General features: G+C 38.9%; 2 protein-coding genes across 2 annotated transcripts; both read right to left on the bottom strand.

The window, feature by feature from the left end:
• Positions 1-2,425: 2,425 nt before the first annotated feature.
• Positions 2,426-3,989, bottom strand: LOC140854045 (transcription factor MYB1-like). Its single transcript, XM_073249384.1, has 3 exons — positions 3,799-3,989; positions 3,342-3,471; positions 2,426-3,240 (listed from the first exon to the last, which is right to left on the bottom strand). Exons 1-3 carry the CDS (start codon positions 3,929-3,931, stop codon positions 2,670-2,672), a joined length of 834 nt encoding a protein of 277 aa, XP_073105485.1. The 5' UTR covers positions 3,932-3,989; the 3' UTR covers positions 2,426-2,669.
• A 20,226-nt stretch (positions 3,990-24,215) lies between these two features.
• LOC140853943 (transcription factor MYB1-like) lies at positions 24,216-26,261 on the bottom strand. The gene is made up of 3 exons (XM_073248972.1): positions 25,936-26,261; positions 25,478-25,607; positions 24,216-25,376 (listed from the first exon to the last, which is right to left on the bottom strand). Exons 1-3 carry the CDS (start codon positions 26,066-26,068, stop codon positions 24,803-24,805), a joined length of 837 nt encoding a protein of 278 aa, XP_073105073.1. The 5' UTR covers positions 26,069-26,261; the 3' UTR covers positions 24,216-24,802.
• Positions 26,262-26,499: the final 238 nt, after the last annotated feature.

Raw genomic sequence — 26,499 nt, 5'->3', positions numbered from 1 at the left:
GTTGTTACGATTGCAAAATGAACACCATTGAAAACCATGGCCACCAGGTGGACCAAAATGACCATGACCTCGACCAAACTTGCCACGTCCTCCATGACCTCGAGTAAAGCCACGGCCAATAGAGGGCCTAGGGTCATTAGAAGAATGGACGAATCGTTGAGCAGTATTGGCGATAGGATTGGTAGGAGTGGCATCAGCAACAGTTAATTTTCTAAATGCCCGCATGCTTTCATGGCTAAGTAACAGCCCATGAAGTTCAGTGTATGTCAGAAGGGTGTATCGGTTGAGAATGTCAGGGACCGCATCTTGTAGATCATCACATAGAGCACGCAATACATGAAGATTAAATTCGGTTGGCTTGAGGGCATTACGAGAGGCAGCAAGTTCATTAGCCATAGCTTTGGCACGTTGGAGCAGAGAGGTGACGGTCTCATCTGGTTTTTGACGTAGATTCTGCAACTCTAGATGCAGAGACATGAGCCTGGTAGGAGATGCTGAACCAAAGGCTTCATGATGAGTGGTCCAGCACTCAAAACTAGTCTCTTTGTCAAGAAGAAGAGGAACCAAATCTTCAGATAATGAAGCAACAAGAAGGCTTACGAGTTGGGCATCTTGTTGTTGCCAAGCAGTAGCGGCAATCGGATCGGTGGGCTGTGGGTGAGAGCCATCAAGAAACCCAAACAGGCCTTGACCCTTTAAGAAGGGAGTAATTTGCTTTCTCCATATCAAAAAGTTGGATGCATTTAATTTGATAGATAGAAAATGCTGTGCCGATGGAAAGGTGAGAGGGGTCGTTGTGTTGGGTGGAGGAGGAGAAGAGGGATTGGAGGAGGTGGAGATAGATGAACTGGTGGCCATGAGAGAGCACAGAAGGAGGAAGAAGAAGAGATGCTCGTTGGAGCTTCAAGGCTCTGATACCATAAAGAAGGTAATATCTTTATTGAGGATAATTTCTGATTCTTACATTTCATTGTTCTCCAATAGGAGTATATATAGATTACAAGGTCTAGCTATTGTAGCAATTACAAGAAGAAAGAATATCTCGATTACATACTAAGTAAAAAAAAACTAAATGTAGAATAGCTAAACAAGGAGAAAGATCAAATAGGAGTGCCAGCCAAATATGAATATGTGTTGACTTGCTAAACATAGAAAAGAACCAAATAAGAGTGCAAGCCAAAATAGAATGTTGGGTTGGAATGAGTGTGTGCTGATAATGCTCATTAGTATTGCAAACCAATGATACTTATAAACATGCTAAATAACTAACTAAATGATGGACGAGGTTAATCTCGGCAGATTAAGCTTAAGAGAGAAATCAGAATAGCCGATTTTTGGAGGGGAGGGGTGGTGAGCATTATTATTGACTTGTTACAAGTTTGACGTGGTATTACCGTTGCAATAAATATTTACTCGAGGGAGAGGAGGACACAGGTTGAGAAAGATGCTAGATCCATCATGAGAAGCAGGAGAAGGATGATTGACAGCGAAGAATTTTAGGGCATAGGTAGAACCAGGTGATTTGTTTTGGGGGGGGGAGGGGGGTGGAGGGTTATCAAGTTCCTTATGATGCTTATAAGCATTATCTTTAAATCCTCCACCGCAACACTAATTAGCATCGTTTAAATTATCCAGTATATGATGCTCCTTCATAAAGTGTCGTGAAGATGCATTTCTAATCCTTATTTTTCAACGATCATAAAAAATGACAACAGACGGGCACAGGGTTTTAAACTTGTCAATGCTTTAACCCAGCTGTCGGTAAATAAAAATCGTCAAAACGCTATTTTGTTGTATCTTGTGTATCTCCATATGCCCGGTGTCCACAACCACGGTGTCTCCTTCTAATGCTACAAGCTCCAATAATGATTTTAAATTCACCATATCTGAAGTCATATGAGACACATAGCGTACCTTCTGATGACCAAGTATAACCTTAAACTTTCAATAAGTCCCTTGTAATAGAGAAGAGTAAAACTTTGAATAAGACAAATTAATCTTTCGCCATGTTTCCCACCATGAAAAACTTGTAACCATAATTTTATTTATTGTATCATAAAGAGGTGTGGATAAGATAGAATACAGGCCTTAGAATAACAACTTGTACACGGTGACATGATCAACCTCTCCCGACCAAGCATTCATGGCAAAGGAGTTGCCATCTACAACCTATCTTGACCTGTATGTGTATATATTGCACCAATCACAATTCCGTCCAGCGAGGCAGGCAGCACCATAAAGCGAGAAGCTCCGTCATCAGCTTAAGAGACTAATCATCTTGTTAAAAGTGATCATGACTACAGATAATTAGTTATTTGGTTTGGCAATTGACATGCAAATCTAATTGGCAACCTCAACATTCAACCACATTGACATGAAAATATTTGTTACCATACTAATTAATCCTTCTTTATTGCTTCTGCATGTAGTAAAATGGATGGAAAACACCTCCTTATTTATTTATTTTGTCTCAAGAAATATGATAACTAGGCCACCTCCATGTCATTGAACAGAATGGAATGATACAACCTAGAGGGGACATCGAGGACACCCTGAAATAAAAGGGAGGAAATATATAGAAAAGAAGGGAATCACCCTCCGTAAGGCAATATGTTTATTGCTTTTATTGCCATGACTCGGTAGTCTAGCAAAGAAGCCAGCGCACTAAGCTATGGGGCGAGATTTGGTTGAAGACCATCCCCAATCCTCCATTCCTCTGGCATGGCTCCATGAAAATGATGCGAAATTTCAGACCAGGGTGATAGCATCATGCTGCGTCCGTCTAGGCCACGAACTCCACTATTATCTTCTCGAGGTTCATCCATGCAAACTTGCAAGAAATCATCGTCATAAAGTTCGGACAAAAGCTTTTCCACGTCAAAGTCCACAAAAAAATTTGAGGGGTCGACGTCTTCAAGTATCGATTCCAATGCATGCTCATTTGAATGAGGCTCCAAGTTTTGGTCGGCCATTTTATGATCATCTCGGTGTGGTGGAATGTATACCTTGGTGCACCTCACTGCCTTGGGTCGGATGACAGGATGAGATTGCTTACCCAGTTCTATAGGTGCCTTCGCCTTCAGGCTTGCCACTGCCTTCCTCTCTTTTGATTTACTCTGAGCTTTTTCTCCATTAAATTTCTCGGGAATTGCCTTTACCTCCTTGCCGAGTTTTGTGTTCCAGTAATTCTTGATTTCATTGTCTGTTCGACCCGGCAATCTTCCTGCTATGAGTGACCATCTGCATGCGAAGATTCAAATAATTGTATTAGAAAATTAAGGAGTGCAAGATTATCCCAAGTTGAACCAGTGCAGAGGTTGGATATATTTTACGATCTCTACCGGTTGCCCAGGAGTTTATGAAGTCTGATGATGAGATCCTCCTCCTCATGGGAAATATTACCTCTCTTGATGCCAGGCCTCAAGTAGTTCAACCAGCGGAGCCGGCAACTCTTACCACCACGTTTTAAACCTGAGATTCCATAAATCTCAAAATTGCAAATTTTTGTTTGTCGTCACGATAACAAATTGATCAACATGTACAAGCAAAATGTAGTGACTTGATTTTTTTGAAAAAAAATTAATTTTTCTTTTTTATTTTTGTTGTTGTTGTTGTTCGTTCTTTGAGAGGAGCTGTACTGCTTGAATTTTTTCCTAAAATGAACTGGGAACATTCATCAAAAGCAAAAAAAAAATCAGTGCTAGAGAAAATACTAATGAACAAAATTTTGAAAAGAATTCTAGTGAAGGAATCCATGTTCCTGTGGATTGCTGCAAATTAATGGTCTAGGCTTGTCACCTGCTCTCTTTGGGAGGTCTGTCCATTTGCCTTCACCGTGGACTTTAACGTAATCGGCGAGGATCTTATCCTCGTGAGAAGACCATGCGCCCCGATTGAGTCCGTCCTGAGAGCAAGGAGGTCTTCTACCCATTTCTCTTCCAATCTCACACACTACAACTTATTTTTTGTGGCGATGAAAAGCTCCAAGAGTGAAGTGGGTAATTTTATTGCTTGGTGAGAGCTCACAGAGAGTAGAAGCACCTATACATAAATTTGTGGACGTTAGATACGCTTGCGGAAGAGATTCCAGATCCTCTGTCATGCATGTTTGGCACGTACGACAGAGAGATTTGCATGCTTGATTTGCATGTTTGGCACGTACGACACATCTATGTTTTCAGTCTCATGTTGAATATGCACAAATAAATCCTCTCGAACATTTTATAGAAATTTCATTCTTTGAAGGCTATGTTAGATTTTGAGGTAAAGGTAAGGGGGCTGGCGACCGTATGTAGAGATATGTATGATTCGATTCGGATATGTTTGGGATTAATTTTTAAACTGAACCGATTTGAATTAATTTTCTAGAAATGAAATCGAAATCGAACCGACCACGTTGAAAGATTGTTTCAAATTGAATCGAGAAATCTGTTCCTTTTATTAGATTATGAGCTATTGGGCTTATGTCAAATAGATAGCTTAGAAAATGGCTAAATAGACCGTTTATGAGATGGACTAAATGGCCTAAATATAGAAGGAATAAATTAGTGGAGCTACGACAAAATATAAGTGAACTGATAGTGGTTAATGTATAATATATATATATATATATATATATATATATATATATATATATATATATATATATATATATATGTATGTGTGTAGGTATATATGTACATATGTATGTGTGTGTAGGTCAGTTTGGTTTGAACCAGTTTTTTCTAATATGAAATTAAAACCAAACTGATTTTTTTAATTTTTAAAATTTTTAAACCGAACTAAATAGATTTTGAAAAAATACTAATCCAAGCCGAACCAAAATTAGCGTTTGTAACCATATGTGTGTGCTTGGCTCGGGCAAAATCACTATAATTAATTGCATTAGTTAAAATGTAATATTGGAGTCTAAGGTAATATTTTAAAAGTCAAGATACCACATCTTATGTTTTTGCTATAGTTAAACAGAGAAAAGGAGGGAGACCCATCCATATTATAACTCTATATATCCAAGTCTAAATTTTCAAGGATGCACCACTCAAGAATTAAATCAGGATATATACGTGTTTGCTAAATAGGGAGATATGACCACTGGGGAAAATCCTAGTTCACTCTTTCACTCTTCATTTCAAATACCTGGAATTAATATTATATTACTTTTTTGGGAAATATGATGGGTATGGCATTGTTGAGTATGTCCCGAGTTTAGATGCTCTAGAGAGGCAAAAATGGACCTTTTTTTTGAGCAAAGCGAGCGAAGCGAGTTGAGCATAGTGCAATGAGAGAAGGGAGTGGAGATGAAATCTTGAGTGTTCTAGAGATCCAATGTATTAGGGTCTAAAAACTGAGAGGAACCCTGTATTCTATAATATCCAATTTCTTATAGTGAAACATTTGTATCATCTCAGTCCAAAAAAATAAGCTAATAGATTGAACCATATAAATATTATATCTTCTTATTTTTGATTTTATTTTTTTTCTTATTTTTGCTTTTATTTTCTTCTTATTTGGTTATTCTCTCAATCTGACACAACAGCCACCAATTGGAGTTAAAATAAAATAATGGAATCTTGCATTGTCCATTTTGTTAAAATGACTAATTTCTTATTGGATTGGATGAGACATTACTCCAACAGTCACACTTCTTTACTTAATAAGCAAAGCGTTCTTACTGGGTCATGTATGTTGCATTCTCAGGTATATATCCCAATCTGAATTCTTGTATTTTCAAGTAGATTTCCTTTTCTTCTCAATCCAAAAAAAAAAAAAAAAACAAATTCCGTGTCAAAAAGCTTGATCCCGATCCTTCTGCCTTATTTCTGATCAGTAACTTTTGTACTTACTTATTTTTTAATATTTTATTTAACTGTCAATTCTTCCTTCGGATTCTTTAACGGATAATATTAGATTGGGCTTTGATTGGGACAAAACAAGCGATGATTAGGCCCCTATTTCTCATCATTACATTGTCAAATTATGAAATGCTTGTTTAAATGACTGTCATGCATGTGTTAGAAGAAATTGTTGTATTCCAATCAATGTTACATCACTGATTGATTGGTGGTAGCGGGTAATTCGGCAATGGTCATAAGTTAGATCCGTGGATGGAAGAATGCTGCTTCTTCTAATCCATTGATTCGAGATATCTGGAGTCTATTTATGGTATGCATGCATCTTCATTGACATCAGACATATCTATCGAGAGATAAATTTTATGGTCGATTGGATTACAAATTTTGTAGTTGATTATTCTAGAAAGTACAGTTGGATTGGTGTATTTTTTTTATTGATGTTATTTTATTTTATTTTTTTTGATTTTTTGAATTGTATTCATATTTATTATGTATAAATACTGTCTTAGTAAAAAAAAAAAAATCAATATTACATCCAACTGCCAGCCAAAATTTAGGTACAACTCCTGCACCCATGACGCAAATGACGCGCTACAACATTTATCATTGTTTTGTCGCTTGTGATAAAACAAGCCTAGCATTGCTCTATAAATCAAACTTTGTGGGCGCACAAGTTTTTTTTTTTTCTTTTGTCACCGAAAGCTGCAATCTAGCCAGACTTACGTCAAAATAATAAACCCAACTTTTGCACCAAAATGCCCTTTGGTCAGTGACCACCTCGAGCCAGAACTTGGACAACCCACTATGACCCTACAAGCAGTACTGGTAAAAGATGAAGGATGAAGCTTCAGACACCACCAGCTCACAATGAATAGCTTCTCCTCAGCCCTTCAAAGACCATGCTATGTGAACTAACCTTCTGTCCATGTCTTTTTTTTTTTGGACTATAAGGGAGGAAAAAGCCCGGATTTTTATCACTTAAGGGCCCTCCACTCGGCACGTTATCATGTGGTTCGAAAACAAGTATCGCGTTGCATGAGTGAATATCTTCAACAGATCTTGTTCATCGTTTTCTTCTCCCATCAACAAGGGCCATATATACATCAAGATCCCCACTATTGATGGGGATATATAGCAATTTGACACAACAACCACCAATTGGAATTAAACCTAAGGCCTCTACTCAACAAGAGATGGATGCCAGAGCCAACGGACTTGAGTGGGGTTGATAACGTTGACATCCTTACATCTTATGCACCCTGATTAGCACGCCCTAAAATAAAATAATGGAAGTAACTCCGGTGTAACTCCTATAGAGTTACATTTTTTTAAGAAAAAAAAAAATTGGATGATAGAGTTTCCCAATTAATGATTAGAGTTGTTGGATATATAATGATTGGATTCAAGTTACATCTAATGTAACTCCTAGATTTACACTTTTGTTTGTTTTGAATTGAATGATAGAGTTCCCACATTAATGATTAGAGCTGTTGGATGTAGTTTAATATCTTTAAGTTATTTACATACTAAAAATTATATGATTTGAAAATCCTTATCTTATACATCAAATATATGATCAATATATGTATGTCTATGCGCGTGTCTATATATATATATATATATATATATATATATATATATATATATATATAGATAGGAGTATATATATATATATTGGGTCTTGCAGAAGTTGCATATCTATTAATACATGAAAGGAGAGCCCTGGCCTTTCCTAGCATGAGAGCACGATGCGCATCAATATTTTGGCCTACCGCGTGTCATAAATCTGAGAGGGGTACTGGGCTCTTTTTTAAAGAAGTAAAAAAAAAGTCAACAGATTTTGAGAAAGTAAAAAAAAAAAATCCTCTTGATTGGCATGAAAGAATTTGCTGGAGCAAGAGGAGAATTTTTGCTATCATTTGAGAATGGTCCCGTCTTGGTACACTCTGAGTTGACATTATATGATATGAGAGGAGAACCAAGCCGTCGTTATTGGTGTTGATGGGAGCCATGTCAATGTCATATCAGATTCCTATAGGAGATAGAAGGCACTGAGAGTGGAGGGAGAAAAACTATGTCGGTTTGGAAGAGACGGCACAGGAAGTCTCTTAATCAAGAGAGAGTGTTTGGCAACCAAAAATATTTAGGTGCATGCTTAAGTAGATGTAGGAGGATTTTAGAATGAGATTGGTGAATAGATGGAATGGACAGAAAAGACAGTGCTTCTCCATCAGACCGGTATATATAGGTGCAGGGGGAGATTGAGGGAGCAAGAAGGTCTGAAAATCAGAAAGGAAGATAAGGGAACGGTGCATTTTTCATTGATTTTGAGTTGTGTCATTTTGTTTTCAATTCTTCAAAAAATAATTATTTCTTTGATGTTTTATTAGGTCGCTTGAAAAAAAATTGACAAAATACAGTGAGGTTAGTTTCGTAGTGACGCCATTTTTTTTAGTTTCTTTTATCATTTATTGTGGATTTTTATTGTCCCCATCAGTTTGGCATGCGTAGAATCCAGCAGCTTTTGGATTTTTTTAGGGCATCATATGAGGAACTTCATTCGATTCCTCATCAGCAAAGTAGGGAGGTTGCTGCTTTCTTTTGGGCAGCCTTCGACATCCTAATTTTGAACATCATTTGGAGAGGGAGGGATGGACAAAGGGTTGCTGCTAGGGTTTGGCAGCCTTTCACAATGGCCGTAGGAAGAAAGAAAAGAAATAGGGTTTAAGAAAAAATGAGGCACGATTGCTGTTGGTGAGCAGTAGTCTTCCAGTGCCAAAAAAAAAAGGGAAGCATGGTTGTTGGTGCAGTGTACTAGCCTTTTAGTGCCAAAAAAAAAAGGAGGCATGATTGCTGCTGTAGTGCAGTAGCCTTTTAGTGTCAAAAAAAAAGAAGCACGATTGCTACAGCAATAGCCTTCCAGTGCCTAAAAAGTTGGGATTGGAATGTTAGGGATAGGTATAATGGATGATGGAAAGGAGTGAAATGGAGATAATCATATTGGAAGATCAGTAGCAGATGGCTTGAATAAAATAGAATAAAGAAATGCGGGGAGCTAGGAAATAGGTTTCGACCAAGAAGAGAAAAAAAACAGAGATTAACGAGTCCGTTAACGGATCGACCACCAGGTTTGGATTCGTGAGTTAGCGGATGTGGGTTGTGGATTATCAGGTAGGGTTAAGTGGATTTGGGTTGTGGGTTGTCGGACGTATTTTTTTGTGTTATGGGTTTTGGGTCGACGATCGAGGTGGTCAGTTGGTTGGGTCGGGTTAGGTTTGGGTTAGGTTGGATTTGGTGTGAGGGTCTGGGTTTAGAATTGGGTTTGGATTAGGGGTTGTATTAGGATTAAAGTATGATTAAGATTTAGAGTTAGAGGTGGGGTTTCATAGGTGGCGGCGGTAGAGGGGGCAAGGTTAGGATTAGGGTTCCACAGGTAGTGGCGGCGGAGGAGGGAAAGGAAAAGGTTAGGTGGAGGGGAAAGAAAACGCACAAGGGTAAGATGGAATAGAAGAAATCCAAGGAAAAAAAAGGTTTAGGATTAGAGTTAGAGTTTCACGAGTGGCCGTGGCAGAGGAGAGAAGGTTGGGGTAAGGGTTTCACAGGTGGCGGCGGCGAAGGAGGGAAGGGAGGAGGAAAGGCAGAAGAGAGAGGAAAAGCCCATGGATAAGGTGGAATAAAGGAAATCCAAGGGAAAAAAAAGAAAAAAAATCATAAATGATTAATGAAAAAAATAGATAGAAGAAGATGGACGATGGTGAAAGGTATCGGTATATATGTTGATGCCTCGCCTTGAAGATGCATGGAAAGGGAACATAGAAGGTATGCCTCACCTTGAAGAGGCATGCCAATGCCTCACCATTGCCGCTGCCTATGGTGGGATTCTGAGCACCCTTGATCGTTCGGCCGTTCACCTTTGGATTGCTATGGAATGCATCTCCGACTGGAATCCCGTTCCTCACCACCTTCCCTGCCTTATCTCCCTGCTAGACTGAGAGGAGATCCGTTGAGGAAAGGAGGGAGACCCATAACCTAAAATAGAAATCCACTAGAAATATCAAAATCATCGGAGAGATTGAGAGGGAATCAAGCAAGAAGTGATCAGAGGAGAGGAGGGCAGGAATAGAGGGGCGGCGGGGAGAAGAAAATGGGTTAGGGTGAGGGTTTTGGCCTTTTTAAAGGCTGGGGTGCATAAAAACTTTATGCACCCTATTTGCATATGAAAAAGAAGAAAAACTATGAGAACGTTTTTATATAATTTTTATAGATAAATTATCTTCTTTTGAGTATTTTGGATGATTTTTTTAGAAATTTTATTTTATTTATTTATTTTGTGGAGGTTACCTTTTATGTGAGTGGTTACGTAAGTCTATATAATACATGGATACATAGAAATAAATGCAAAGATAAAGTACTTAAAAATAGAAATGATCTTTGTTTTAGGGTATGTATGCTTGCAATTTTTTTGAGAAAATTTAGGGCAATTTTTTTTTTATAAAAAAAAATATTTTATAAAAAAAAATAGAGCGAGAAAGATTGAAAAATACTTATTCTGTGCGTCGACAATTGCATTGACATGATAGTTCTCCAAAAAATAAGAAATCAAGATTCTAAATTTCAATATATTTTTATTCATTCTTAAACTTACCTAACATCATGCACATTATATAAATTTTTTTTTGGACAAGAAAAAAAATTTTTATGCCAAAAAAAGTGATGATTGATGTATTTACGGGTTTAATATTTTTTTTGTTGCATTTTTATTTGGTTTTGCAAATAAATAGATTATATACATATATATTTTTATGTTCCCCTCTTTTTCTCCTGGATTGATCATATTTGTTATTTAGGGAAAAAATATAAAAAATTTATCCCTTTTTCCCCTTAGCATGAATACTATAATATAAATTTAAAAGATGTTATAATTTTTTATAAAATGCTAATTTTATCATCCTATGTAAGTACAGAAATGGATTTGTTAAAAATTTCTCCGAAACTTTTGTTGCAAAAGGTTACTGATAAATTAGATCTTTTGCCTTCGACATATGGGCTGCAGAATGAGGATGGTGGGCTTTCGAGAGGTTACATAAACCTTGCTTTAGAATAGGTTCGAGTATAGGATTATAATGCTTTTGAATATGTTAGGGTATGGAGTTTTGCAAGGCTGATACAGTTTGAATCTAAGGAAATGGTGGCTACATTTGTGATAAATGAACTAAAAAATCATTTGGATTCAAAATTACAATGTGAATTATCTGAAGAAAGAACATTATAAGCAGATGTATGAGATAGTCAATGCAACTTATGATACTCTTTGGGGAGTTGCTATGAAACTACAATCTATCCATTGAACAGTATCGATAGCTGAAAACCGACTATGATATATTGGTAGAAGAAGTTGCTAGGTATAGAAAGATATTCTGTTCAGATGTTGGATCATCAGTAAGGAAAATTTCTATTTAGTAATCTTCGTTGGAGTGTGATGTTTCGCTTTAAAAATATCTATCCATCTTTTAGATTTTATTTTTTTTTAATGTACTGGTGTAGCACAATATTTGGTTATGTAAATATATAATGATATTAATATGCAGCAATATATTTGGAAAGATGGAATACATTATTAGCTATATTTTTCAGTGGGTGAAAATATGTTTGTTTATATTATGTAAACATATATTAATAGAGATATATAATGATGTATTCATAACAAAAAAGATATAATATTGATTGTATTTTTTTGTATACCAAAATATGATCATGTGAATGTTCTCGCTGGTTTTATATTAAACATTATTTTAATAATAATGATAATCTATGATGAAAAATATGTTAGAAAAAAGAATGGTAATTATATTGATTATGGATAATTATCATTTATATGTTGTTTGTAGTTACATTTATATTTTAAGATATTTTGGATGGCTCTGTCATATTTTTTCTAATTTTTTTTTTGTTATAGGAAAAAAATGATGCTTATACTCAGAACCCCAATAACTATAAGAATAAGGGAACAATGGGAACGGATTAGGGAGATGGTGAGAAATTAGGTAAATATAGAATGGAGTCAAATGTTAATATGATTGTGCATATTGAAATAGTGAATCAAAAAATGCAGGATATTATATTTGTAAGATATATCACGAAAGAAGATAAAAAATTTTCAATATTAAGAATGACTTTATCTGAAGTTTGGCAATATCTGTTAGATCAATTTTGGAGATCAGTTGGACCATATAAAACATATAAATCCATCAAAAATATCCAAATCACTGGAGAGATTGAGAGAGGATTGAGCAAGGAGTTGTCGGAGGAGAGGAGGGTGGAATAGAGGGGCAGTGGGGAGAAGAAAATGGGTTAGGGTTAGGGTTTTGGCCTTTTGAAAGGCTGGGGTGCATAAAACTTTTACGCGCCCTGTTTGCATATGAAAAAGAAGAAAAATTATGGAAACGGTTCTATATAATTTCTGTAGATAAATTATCTTCTTTTGAGTATTTTGAATGGTTTTTTTAGGATTTTTTTTTTGTGGAGGTTACTTTTTATGTGAATGGTTATGTAAATGTTCTATACAGCATATGGATGTATAGAAACAAATGTAGAGACGAAGTACTTAAAAAATGAAACGATCATTGTTTTAGGGCCTGTATGCATGCAATTTTTTTGAGGAAACTTAGCGCAGGAATTTTTTTAAAAAATATTTTTCATAGAAAAAAGAAATGGAGTGGAAAAGATTGAAAATCTGTTTTGTGCATCAGCAATTGCGTTGACATGGCAGTTCCAAAAAAAATAATAGATCAAGATTCTAAATTTCAATATATTTCTATTCATTCTTAAATTTACCTAACATCACGCACATTACATAATTTTTTTTTTGGGCAAGAAAAAAAAATTTTATGCCAAAAAAAGTGACGATCGATGTATTTATGGGTTTAATATTTCTTTTTTTTTGCTGCATTTTTATTTGGTTTTGCAAATACATACATACATACATACATACATACATACATACATACATACATACATACATACATATATATATATATATATATATATATATATACATATATATACATATATATATATATATGTATCTATATATATATATATATATATCTGTATATCTGTATGTATGTATGTATGTATGTATGTATGTAATGTATTTATTTGCAAAACCAAATAAAAATGCAGCAAAAAAAATGAAACAAATGTATGTATATAATGTATAGAAACAAATGTGGAGACGAAGTACTTAAAAAATGAAACGATCATTGTTTTAGGGCCTGTATGCATGCAATTTTTCTGAGGAAACTTAGCGCAGGAATTTTTTTATAAATATTTTTCATAGAAAAAAGAAATGGAGTGGGAAAGATTGAAAATCTATTATGTGCATCAGCAATTACGTTGACATGGCAGTTCCAAAAAAAATAATAAATCGAGATTCTAAATTTCAATATATTTCTATTCATTTTTAAACTTACCTAACATCATGCACATTACATAATTTTTTTTTTTTGGGCAAGAAAAAAATTTTTATGCCAAAAAAAGTGACGATCAATGTATTTATGGGTTTAATATTTCTTTTTTTTTGCTGCATTTTTATTTAGTTTTTTAAATAAATACATTATATACATACATACATACATACATACATACATATATATATATATATATATATATATATATATATGTATGTATGTATGTATGTATGTATGTATGTATGTATGTATGTATGTATATAATGTATTTATTTGCAAAACCAAATAAAAATGCAGCAAAAAAAAATGAAACAAATGTATGTATATAATGTATAGAAACAAATGTAGAGATGAAGTACTTAAAAAATGAAACGATCATTATTTTAGGGCCTGTATGCATGCAATTTTTTTGAGGAAACTTAGCGCAGAAATTTTTTTTAAAATATTTTTCATAGAAAAAAGAAATGGAGTGGGAAAGATTGAAAATCTGTTCTGTACATCAGGAATTGCGTTGACATGGCAGTTCCAAAAAAAATAATAGATCGAGATTCTAAATTTTAATATATTTCTATTCATTCTTAAACTTACCTAACATCATGCACATTACATAAAATTTTTTTTTGGGCAAGAAAAAAATTTTTATGCCAAAAAAGGTGACGATCGATGTATTTATGGGTTTAATATTTCTTTTTTTTGCTGCATTTTTATTTGGTTTTCCAAATAAATACATTATATACATACATACATACATACATACATATATATATATATATATATATATATATATATATATATATATATATATATATATATATATATATATGTGTTCCACTCTTTTTCTCATGTTTTAGTCATATTTGTTATTTAATAAAAAAAGTATAAAGAATTTATACCTTTTTTCCCCTTAGCATGAATACTATAATATAAATTTTAAAAAATACTATAATTTTTTATAAATTGCTAATTTTATCATCCTTTGTAACTACAGACATGGATTTGATAAAAATTTTATCGAAACTTTTGCTGCAAGAGGTTACTGACAAATTAGATCTTTTGCCTCCAATATATGGGCTACAGACCGAGGATAATGGGCTTTCGAGAGCTTACATGAACCTTACTCTGGAATGGATTCAAGTACAAGATTATAATGCTTTTGAATATGTTAGGATATGGGGTTTTACAAAGTTGATACAGGTTGAATCCGAGGAAATGGTAGCTATATTTTAAATAGTATATTCCGGGTCGGACCACCTCCTTGACTTCGTACGGGCCTTCCCAGTTTGGGGCAAGTTTTCCTTGATTCTGAGGTTGTGAGGCAGCGGCTCACTGTAACACCAGGTCCCCTGCTCTGAAGACTTTGCTTTTGACCCGAGAGTTGTAGTAGCGGGCTACTTTCTGTTTGTAAGCCGCCATCCGAACTTGAGCCGTCTCCCGCTTTTCTTCTAACAAGTCGAGGTTGGCTTTGAGATCCTGTGGGTTGCACCGTTCGTCGATCGCCACGACTCGTGCTGACGGAAGCTTGAGTTCTATTGGGATCACGATCTCTGTCCCGAAAGCTAAGGCAAAGGGGGTCTCCCCCATGGGCAATCTCTGAGTAGTCCGGTATGCCCACAACACATGATAGAGCTCGTCCGTCCAAGTTCTTTTTGCCTTTTCAAGTCTTGCTTTGATGCCCTGCAATAGAGTCCTGTTGGTCACCTCGGCCTCACTATTTGCCTGAGGATGGGCCACTGAAGTGAAGTTTTTGGAGATGTTTAGGTCCTTACAAAATTCGACAAACTTTGCTCCAGCAAATTATCGTCCGTTATCAGTAATGAGGGTTCTGGGTAAGCCGAACCTATATACAATTGACTTCCAGACGAAGTCCTACACTTTAGCTTCCGTGATTTTTGCCAAAGGTTCCGTTTCGACCTACTTGGTGAAATAGTCTATCGCCACCAGGAGGAACTTCCGCTGCCCTGATGCCATGGGAAAAGGTCCGAGGATATCCATCTCCCATTGCGCGAATGGCCATGAGGCACTCAACGGTGTAAGTTCGGAGGCAGGTTGCCTTTGTATGTTGGCATATCTCTGACACCGATCATATCTTCAGACATATTCGATGGAGTCTTGGTGCATAGTAGGCCAGTAATAACCTTATCGGAGCAGCTTATGGGATAAAGATCTGGCCCCCATGTGACTTCCACAGACCCCCTCATGTTCCTCCCTCAAAGCGAAGTCAGCTTTAGAAGGCCGGAGACATTTCAAGAGGAGCAAGGAGTACGACCTCTTGTATAGCTTGCCTTCGTAGAGGATATATCAGGAAGCCTGGTTCTTAAGCTTCCGAGCCTCTTTTGCATCAGGAAGAAGAACCCCGTTCTTGAGGTATGTAACTAGTGGGTCGATCCAACTGGGTTCATAGCTAATCTCCATCACAGTCTGTGATTCTTTCGTGCTTGGGTGCTTCAGAACCTCGAAGAAGACTTCTTTAGGTAGATCGGCCGGAGCTAGCGTAGCCAACTTGGAGAGAAGGTCGGCCCTGACATTTTTCGATCTCGGGATCTGCTTGATGTCGAAGCTGCCGAAGGTAGGGATGATCTCCCTTACCCTTTAGAGATATCTAGCCATACTGTCCTCCCGAGCTTCATAATTTTCACTGACCTGTCCTACTACTAACAGAGAATCACTGTAGGCTTGAAGCTGATCCACTTCTAATTTTTTGGCGACCTTCAGTCTCGCAATCAGAGCTTCATATTCTGCTCTATTATTTATTGCGAAAAACTCGAAGTGCAGTGCATACTCTGCGATAATTCCATCCGGACTGACCAAGATCAGGCCCGCGTCTGCGCCTGACATATTGGAGGAACCGTCCACGTAAAGGACCCAGGAACCACCGGGGGAATCGGCTCTTTCTTTGGGGGAGTTCGGCCGGAGCCCTGGATCATCGGTTTCATCTTGTCCAAGTTTGGCCTCTTCTGGGATAGTGCATTCCACCACGAAGTCTGCTAATATCTGGGCTTTGATTGCTGGCCGAGGTCGATAGTTGATGTTGAACTCCATGAGCTCGACTGCCCATTTCGCGATTCTCCCAGAGGCATCCGCTCGATGCAGAACTGCTTTGATCGGCTGGTCGGTGAGCAGCATTATGGTGTGTCCTTGAAAATAAGGTCGGAGCCTTCGAGCTGCAATCAACAAGGCGTAAGTTAGTTTCTCTAACTTAGTATATCTGATTTCGGCGTCTCTCAATACTCGACTTATGTAGTAGATCGGCTGTTGAATTTTTGCTTCTTCCTTGATCAGAACTGCAGCGAGGGCTACGGGGGAAACCGTCAGGTATCAGAATAATTTCTCTCCAGGCTCAGGCTTTGCCAATAATGGTGATGAGCTGAGGTAGTTCTTCAGCTCTTCGAATGCCTGCTGACATCCAACGGTCCAACAGAAGTTCTTGGGCTGCTTGAGGGTCTGAAAGAAAGGTAGGCATCGCTCGACCGATCTCGAGATGAAGCGATTTAGAGCCGCCACTTTCCCGGTGAGGCGCTGAACCTCCTTTATTGACCTCGGGGCGGTCATCTCCTGGATGGCACGAATCTTTTCCGGATTTGCCTCAATCCCGCACTCCGATACCATGAAGCTCAGGAATTTTTCTGAGGCTACTCCAAAAGCACATTTGGCTGGGTTCAGCTTCATCTTGTATTTTCGAAGGACGCTGAAGGTTTCCTCAAGGTCGGCGACGTGGTTCATCGAGGATCTGCTCTTTACCAGCATATCGTCCACGTAGACCTCCATGTTGCAGCCGATCTGCTCTTTGAAAATCTTATTCACTAGCTGTTGATATGTCGCCCCCACATTTTTTAGGCCAAAAGGCATGACCCTGTAGCAATAAAGGCCATGGTTAGTAATGAAAGCGGTTTTTTCTTCATCTTCTGGCACCATCCTGATCTGATGGTAGCCGGAGAACGCATCCATGAAGGTGAGGAGCTCATGGTCCAAGGTTGCGTCTACTAGTTGGTCAATTCTAAGCAGAGGGTAACTGTCCTTCGGGCAGGCTTTATTCAGTTTTTTGAAGTCTATACACATCCTCTACTTGCCGTTCGCCTTCTTAACCAAGACCACATTGGAAACCCAGCTCGGATAGTTAACCTCTCTGATGAACCCGGCTATCAGGAGTTTATCAACCTCCTCGGCTATTGCCACCTGCCTCTCTGGCGCATGACTCTGAACTTTTTCCTTCATCGGTCGGTGCTTGGGATCGACGGCCAGACGATGTTGCATAACTTCAGCATCGATCTCTGGCATGTCCGTCGGAGTCCAAGCAAAAAAGTCCGCATTCTTTTGCAGGAAATCGATAAGCTGCGTCCGCAACTCTTTCCCCAAGTTGGAGCCGATCTTCACTATGTGTTCCTCATTCTCGTCATTCAAAGGGATTGAGACAAGATCTTCCATTGGCCCACCCCGTTCTTCTGTCAGGTCGTCGCGGGTGTCCAATCCATCAACCGGACAGGAGTCAGGCTGACCACTTCTTTGCAGGGCTATATTGTAGCAATGCCTTGCCAGGGCTTGATCTCCCTTGACTTCTCCGACCCCCTGGCTAGTAGGAAATTTCAATTTTAGATGGTAGGTTGATACTACAGCCCGGAGGGCGTTGAGGCCAGGTCGGCCGAGAATTACGTTGTAGGCTGACGGCACCTTCACCACCAGAAAATCTACCAGAGCCCCGGATTGTTTTGGATATCGACCTGCAACTACAGTCAAGGTTATTACTCCCTCCACCGGGATAACATCGTCGGTAAACCCTACTAAAGGGGAGCTAATCAGCCCTAAACGATCGTCGGAGATGGATATTTTTGAAAAAGCATCATGAAACAAGATATCGGTCGAGCTTCCACTATCAACAAGAATACGGCGTACCTCATAATCAGCAATATTTAAAGAAACTACAACCGCATCGTTATAGGGGAACTGGATCTCTCGGGCATCTTCTTCAGTAAAGGTTATGGGTCCCTTCAGTTCTTTGCCGCTTGGACAGTCCGATCGATCCGCTGGCCGCTCCCCTCCGGGGCTCTCTAGAGATGGTGTAGACGATCCCAATTGGAGGCCGATTTTCAGGTTGTTCCTCCCTCCTCGGTGGCCCCGGTCGTGGCAGGGGCCTCGATCGATTCTCCCCACCTTCAGGCCGACGTCAGATGAATCTGTCGATCACTGTTGCCGGAGGGAGAGGAGGAGCCTGTGAAATCGGAGGTGAGGCCGGAGCTTGAGATCTGACCGCGGGGGCCGTGGATCACCTGATGGATGCTTTGCGGGGAGGCATCGGGTGAAGATCTAGTAGAAGAAGGAGAAGAGGATGTCGGAGAAGATGATCGAAATCAGTCTCGTTGAGCACTCCTTTAAGAACAAGGGCACTGCGAAGACACAGGCCCTTCCTCTAGCGCCAATTCTGTTGGTGCAGAATTCCGTCGAGGTCGGAGAAGCTAGAACTGGGATGACCGCGGCCGCCGTCAGGACCTGCAAAGAAAGTCTAAACCAGAGTTGGAGGTGCTCCGGCAAGACCCTCCGACGCTCAAGTCAGTACTCTGCTTCAACAGAAATGGAGTGCTCGAGCAGAAATTTTTGCAGAGTTTCGAGATAGAGTTACCAGCTTAGAGAAGAATGTATCTGGGTATCCTTATTTATAGACGGAGGGTATAACTGACTGACAGCGATGCCTGTAACCGTCTGGTAATGGACCGCTCAGAGCCGCGTGGAGTTTGTTACGGGAAGTAGTGGCGTCAGGGGTCGTTCAGGGCCACGTGGAGCTTGTAGCAGAGAGTGGAGTGGTGTCCGTTGTCAGGACTTGCCAGAGAGTGGTGGAGCCACATGGAATCTGCTGCAGAGTGGAGCAGGATGGCGGCTCTTGTCGTGGCTTGTCAGAGAGGGGTGGAGCCGCGTGGAATCTATTGCAGAGTGTGGAGCAGGGTAGCGGCCCTCGTCATGGCTTGCCAGAGAGTTCGGATTCGTCGGTTGGAGCTCGGTTGGGACATCTGATGGAGCGGAATAGCTTTCTATTGTTGGTCTGGGCGAGGTTCGAATGTCTCCGAAGCTACTGACGAGTCCGAACTGTTGTCGGGTGCCTTAGGCACTGATGCTGTAGGTGGGAGTCATCTGCTGTAGAAGCTCGGATGGAGACTTTCCATTTGTGAAGTTCGGTAGGGGTCCGATTGCTAGGAAAGTCCGTCTGGGATCTGCCTGGTGGGGAAGCTCGTTTGAAGATCGTCAACTGAAGAAGTTCGGTTTCATGGAGGATCTGATGGAGGGTCGACCGACGGTGGACTTCGGATGGCGTCGGGGAGGTTCGGCAGACATCGGAGGCGATTGGTTGTTGTAGGAATCTAGCTGTCGGAGTCCATCCATCGTAGAAGTTCGTCCGATATCCGTTCGCTATGGAAGTTTGGTCGAAGATCAATTGTCGTGGGAGCTCGGAGCAGCGACCTGGTCGGTGGGTCCCGTTCTATTGTAGAAGCTCGGTTGAAGTCTACCCATAATGGAAGTTCGGAAGAAATCTGTTTACAGTAGAGATCCAGGGTAGATCGCCCGCTGTAGGAGGTCGGCTCTCGCGGGAGCTCGGCTGAAACTGCTCATAGTAAAAGCTCGGAGTAGATTGCTCGTAGAAGTTCGTCCAGAGCCCACTCGCTACGGAGTAACTTGGCTGGAGTCTGGTTACTGTAGAAATCTCATGGTCGGGGAGGTTCGGACAGGCGAGGAAGTTCGGAGAGGCGTCGCACCTAAGGCCGAGAGCTGGAAGAGCCCTGGAGGGAGCGGTTTTTATAAGCTTCGGCCGGGGGTACTTTATACCCAACAACACCACTGAACAATATTTTTGCATCTTCTTTCAAATTCAAAAAGGTACATGGAGCATATCATGCCAACCAAAACAAATAATGAAGCATATAAAGATCTTTCCTAAAGAGTGATATGTTTCCGGCAGCCAAAGTGTTTCAACCAAGAATCTCGAAAGGGCTATCTTATAGCAAGCCAATTCATTCTATCAATTATTAGTTATGCATCAATTTTATAGATCAAATTGGTAATATGGAGAAAGATCACAAAAGGTGTGGCAAGGCTTAATGACAACACCAGCAACATTACCGAAAAAATTATAATGGTATTACAACATGGATAATTTGGCAGTTCTCTACCGTCCAAGGAGTCCGTATAGGAGCCCAAACCAAGAATCCAAGAAAATCCATTGTGCCATAGCTTCTGTTCATCCAATCCACGGTCAATGTCCCACCAACTTTTACAATCTGATGGGCAGAACAGAGCAAGATAATTTGAGTCCTGCACCACAATAAAAATAACCAAATCTTAATAATTATATAAAAGTTCTTTAAAAGAATCAGTGACAATCTTGATACAAGAATTCTAGAGGAGCGAAAGATTCTCAGCTTAATTTCTTTTCATCCAATTGACCATTGATAATTTACTATATTTTGATATCGAATCAATATGATAGAGCATGATAATGAAAGATATAACAATATCAAAAACAACAACAATGGCAGTGTTGACCAAATTACTGCTAGTATATCAAGAAGCCATGTAAATTAAGTTTCTTTTTTTAATTAAAAACACAAATAAATGCTTCAAGAAAGAATCAAAGAAAATCCGTCTCATCATATAGTATTCTAATCTTATCGAGCGTTAAATCATGTAACGCAGAGCAGGATAAGAAAAGTTCAAGCAATAGGCAATCAAATAAGCATGAACATATCAAGGATTTACGCAAAACCTCCACTAAAATAATATCATTAAAGGCTCAAGAAAATCCATTTCACCATGAACTAAGTTCATGCTACCGATCATCAAACCTTCGCCACCTTTTTAAATCAATTGAGTGAGAAAGAGCAAGATCGCATAAGCTGGAACCAAAAACAACAAGAAGGATACAGTAGCACTTGGATGGAAACAGAGATAAAGAAAGAAAGAAACAAAGCACTGGAATGTACGGAAAGGTTGTACGAATGCCTGGGGAACTTACCACCGACGAGGACTTCAAGCTTTGACGTCAATGGAAGAGGATAGGGAGGCAGAGTAGTTAGGAATTCTTGCGCATGCGAAATAGATAGGTAGATAGAGAGAGAGAGAGATGGTGGTGATAGGAGAGGGAGGTAAAGAGTAGAAGAAGGTGTTGAGTGGATTTCAACAGGAAAAGAGAAAAGAGGACGGGAACGAAGAGAATAGAGAAGGAAACAGCGGGAGGTGCAGAGAATAGAAGGGGTGGGGTTGGGTCACCGCCCGAAAAAGTGAGGGAACGAGGGAGTACGCCCCGGATACTTAGATTATACTAATATTTTATTAATTTTAGTTATATTTTTATAATTATTAATAATGTCAAAGAGGATACTTAGATTATACTAATATTTTATTAATTTTGGTTATATATATATATATATATATATATATATATATATATATATATTTTTTTTTTTTTTTTATAACTATTAATGTCAAAGAGGATATGGGTATTCCATATTTGCATGAGATATGGAATTGAATCCCATGCATATTTAAGAAGCGACTTGCCATTATCGATCATTAATGATTGAAGGAGCATTTCCTTCTCGCATTCATGATGATCTTCCATCGTCATCAGTGCCAGCCAAGTAGTAGTTAGAGAAAGGGGTCCGGGTTGGGTTAGCCGGTACTTGGAAGGGCTTAGAGGTAGACCTGGATCTATGCACGATGCTTGGACTGTTTGGCGACTGAGGAATTCCAGTAAGCTGCTGGTCAGAGATACTGGTAATCAGTTGATAGCAACGATTTGCTGGGAGAGTTTTGGCGTGAGAGGAATGCTCGAATTAATTTTCTTGAACATAAAAGGATCCATGTACACAAATTGTTCAGAAGATCTTGTGGACTTTTCAGACCTGGAAATCTCTGTGTTCAACGAATTCGAAAGATCAGCATATATAGGCTCCTGTGGACGAGACTACATGCTCTGTTGCATAAATTACCTCCTTGATCCACTGTTTCTCTATCTGTTTGGTGCCTCTCCTTGTTTTAGGTGCTCTATATCTTCTTGAGTTCCATGTATTAAGTTCTGTGTTTGTTTCTGTTAACTCCTCTCCCTCTATCCTCTGAATGCTTCTCCCATTTCCCCCAACTTTCTATATGTTCACAGCTTTTCCATCAATAAAGTGGGGTATCGATTGATACCCCCTTATCCAGTCCAAAAAAAAAAAAAAGCCTTTTATATACAATTCATTTATAATATTTGGTACAATTAAAATAGTATGACTTGTTATTTCCATTGTCACTCAATATGTTCTGTTCCCCTTGCTTACGGTCCCTTGTATGGAAGGCTGGATGCCATGGCAAATTTGCCCCGCTTTCTCTATGTTGGCCCGATCAGTTTTTATCCACGGCCGTCGACCGCGCGCTAAATTTGCTTTCTTGGTAAATTTTCTAAATATGCTTTGAACCAGGCATTAAGTCAAACATCCTCACCTATTTCCTACACTCCATGCAGCAAGTGGCTGTGTGCAACACCAATGGCAGCCATTCATTTTTATAATAACATATTAAGATTTATGCTTCATGAATGAGATTGATAAAAACAAATAACCATAATAAAAAATAAATTTTTCTCTCCTAGAATCTTTTTATAATATAAAAAAATTATAATCTATTCTGTATACATAATGTCATCATGTATGCCGTCAATTATAATTATTTATTCCTATAATACTGATGAATAAAATTTATAAAGATAAATAATTATGATTGATGGCTCATGGCCACGCGGTGCACGCCAGGTATGTGTGAAAATAGATCACCAGGATCTTTCAAAAGGTCCCCTCTGGAGTTGTTTTGTTCCTTCGGACAAGTCAAGTCATGCACGGACGACACGTTCATACGTGTCTCAGCGCCCAGGGTCCGGGCAAAAGGAGAACCGACAAACCTAATAAATTTGATAGGTGTTTTGTGACAGGAATAGCTTACAATAGCTTAATTGGTTGTGTTTGTAAATAAATTTGATTGGCGTAAGTATTTCATGCTTATGCTTGTTTTAGATAGCCACTTGACAAGCATAAAACTCTTACCTGTATTGTTCCTCGACCAAATTGCATCCGGTTAAGTTGTTATGAAGCACAAGACGATGAAAGTTAGCAAGAAAAGTTACTATGAGAGATAAGTTGGAACATACAATGTTGTGAATTAAGGATCAATGATAGTCCCCACATCCTTGTAATAAATATAGTCACGGTATGAAACCTATTTCGTATTTTTCATCACGAATTGGCCTAACTTATTAGCTGCAGCTTATCTTGCCATTCCCATTTACCTTATTACTATAATTTCTAAATTCACTTTCAATTTCTCCAATTGCTTATAATTCTTTCAAACAACAGCTTTTTCCATGGCACATGGCTTGTCCCCATGGCATGCAGTAGCCCTAAAAACAAATAATCCCACATTTTGATCCGTATAGTGATTCGATGATCTGGAGTTTTCTGAAATCGATCAATTAGATGTCACTTTTAAAATAATATCATTCGACTCAAATCCGTGTTATTGTATCAAATAAGCAAGCTTTGGTCGTCCCATATCCTTGAGATGTAGTCACAATATATAGAGTTATCAACTCCTAGCACTACTAAAAAGTGTTTATTGCAGCCATTTTAGAATTTTCTTGAATCACCAATATTTAAGAGAAGGTAAATTGTTGATTGACAATTGTTATCAGAAGAATTTCCACTTGATGCTCATTTTAATTTTAATTTAGTGGCACTGCATTCGTCATATTCCCCATTAAGAAATTAAACAATGAAGATGCGTTCCTTGAGAATTTTCAGCAAAAATGTAATATGAATAGTAACACATGCAGCTTTAATTCTGAAATAAGCTTTATGAACATTATCCACCCAGGAGGACATTAAGTCACTCAATAGGAAGCAAACTCCAAACTACATAAATGCTGTAAAGGGAGCTTATCGGAAGAATTAAATCAATAGGACTCATTTGGGTCCATATCCACCCCTTCATATATATGATCTTGTTGGGGGATTTTCTCTATATACATAACTTACAGTGCTAACTAACGATCATAAGTATTATACATCAGGTGATTACTAGCTAGATAGCAACTGCACTGTAGTAAAACAGCAAATAGATGGCACTTTTCTTGACTTTTGCCGATGCAAATAAGCATGCAAAGTGATCTCATGAATCGTGATACTACCTAAAGCATCGTGGTAGCGCCGGCTATAAACGCATGGAAATTCCACCCGTCAATGCTATTAACAAATGTTATCAGCTACGTACCGATGCTTATTAGCATCGCTAACTAATGATGCTTACAAGCATGCTAATAACTAATTGAATGACGAAGGGGGTATCGAGGACACCCTGAAATAAAAGACAGGAAATATATAGAAAAGAAGGGAATCACCCTCCGTAAGACAATATGTTTCTTGCTTTTATTGCCATGACTCGGTAGTCTAGCAAAGAAGCCAGGGCACTAAGCTATGGGGCGAGATTTGGTTGAAGACCATCCCCAATCCTCCATTCCTCTGGCATGGCTCCATGAAAATGACGTGAAATTTCAGACCAGGGTGAGAGCATCATGCTGCGTCCATCTAGGCCACGAACTCCACTATTATCTTCTCGAGGTTCATCCATGCAAACTTGCAAGAAATCATCGTCATAAAGTTCGGACAAAAGCTTTTCCACGTCAAAGTCCACAAAAAATTTTGAGGGGTCGACGTCTTCAAGTATCGATTCCAATGCATGCTCATTTGAATGAGGCTCCAAGTTTTGGTCGGCCATTTTATGATCATCTCGGTGTGGTGGAATGTATACCTGGGTGCACCTCACTGCCTTGGGTCGGATGACAGGATGAGATTGCTTACCCAGTTCTATAGGTGCCTTTGCCTTTAGGCTTGCCGCTGCCTTCCTTTCTTTTGGTTTACTCTGAAGTACTTTTTCACCATTAAATGGCTCGGGGATTGCCTTTACCTCCTTGCCGAGTTTTGTGTTCCAGTAATTCTTGATTTCATTGTCCGTTCGACCCGGCAATCTTCCTGCTATGAGTGACCATCTGCATGCGAAGATTCAAGTAATTGTCTTAGAAAATTAAGGAGTGCAAGATTATCCCAAGTTGAACCAGTGCAGAGGTTGGATATATTTTACGATCTCTACCGGTTGCCCAGGAGTTTATGAAGTCTGATGATGAGATCCTCCTCCTCATGGGAAATATTACCTCTCTTGATGCCAGGCCTCAAGTAGTTCAACCAGCGGAGCCGGCAACTCTTACCACAACGTTTTAAACCTGAGAATCCATAAATCTCAAAATTGCAAATTTTTGTTTGTCGTCACGATAACAAATTGATCAACATGTACAAGCAAAATGTAGTGACTTGATTTTTTTGAAAAAAAATTAATTTTTCTTTTTTATTTTTGTTGTTGTTGTTGTTCGTTCTTTGAGAGGAGCTGTACTGCTTGAATTTTTTCCTAAAATGAACTGGGAACATTCATCAAAAGCAAAAAAAAAAATCAGTGCTAGAGAAAATACTAATGAACAAAATTTTGAAGAGAATTCTAGTGAAGGAATCCATGTTCCTGTGGATTGCTGCAAATTAATGGTCTAGGCTTGTCACCTGCTCTCTTTGGGAGGTCTGTCCATTTGCCTTCACCGTGGACTTTAACGTAATCGGCGAGGATCTTATCCTCGTGAGAAGACCATGCGCCCCGATTGAGTCCGTCCTTAGAGCAAGGAGGTCTTCTACCCATTTCTCTTCCAATCTCACACACTACAACTTATTTTTTGTGGCGATGAAAAGCTCCAAGAGTGAAGTGGGTAATTTTATTGCTTGGTGAGAGCTCATAGAGAGTAGAAGCACCTATACATAAATTTGTGGACGTTAGATACGCTTGCGGAAGAGATTCCAGATCCTCTGTCATGCCCGAGATGTGCACGCTTGGCAGGCACTGCGTCTCCCATCCGCGAAGAAGGCGTGAAGAGCTAGCGTTGGGAATAAGCCAAAAACCACGGCTGGCTGGAGTACGACTCCAACCAAAGGACAAATCTAACGCTCCAAAACGCACGTGGAAACAAGTTGTTTGATCGGTGGATAGAAGCGCGGGTGATAGACATCCTGTTGGAAATTTTAATTCGAAAGATTTCAATTTTAAATAGAAACTTATCCCATTCATTTTAGGAT

This window comes from Elaeis guineensis, chromosome 15 (genome assembly GCF_000442705.2).
Source record: "Elaeis guineensis isolate ETL-2024a chromosome 15, EG11, whole genome shotgun sequence".
NCBI lineage: Eukaryota > Viridiplantae > Streptophyta > Magnoliopsida > Arecales > Arecaceae > Elaeis > Elaeis guineensis.
Note: the sequence above shows the minus strand (reverse complement) of the source record. Positions and strands in the feature narration are given on the sequence as shown.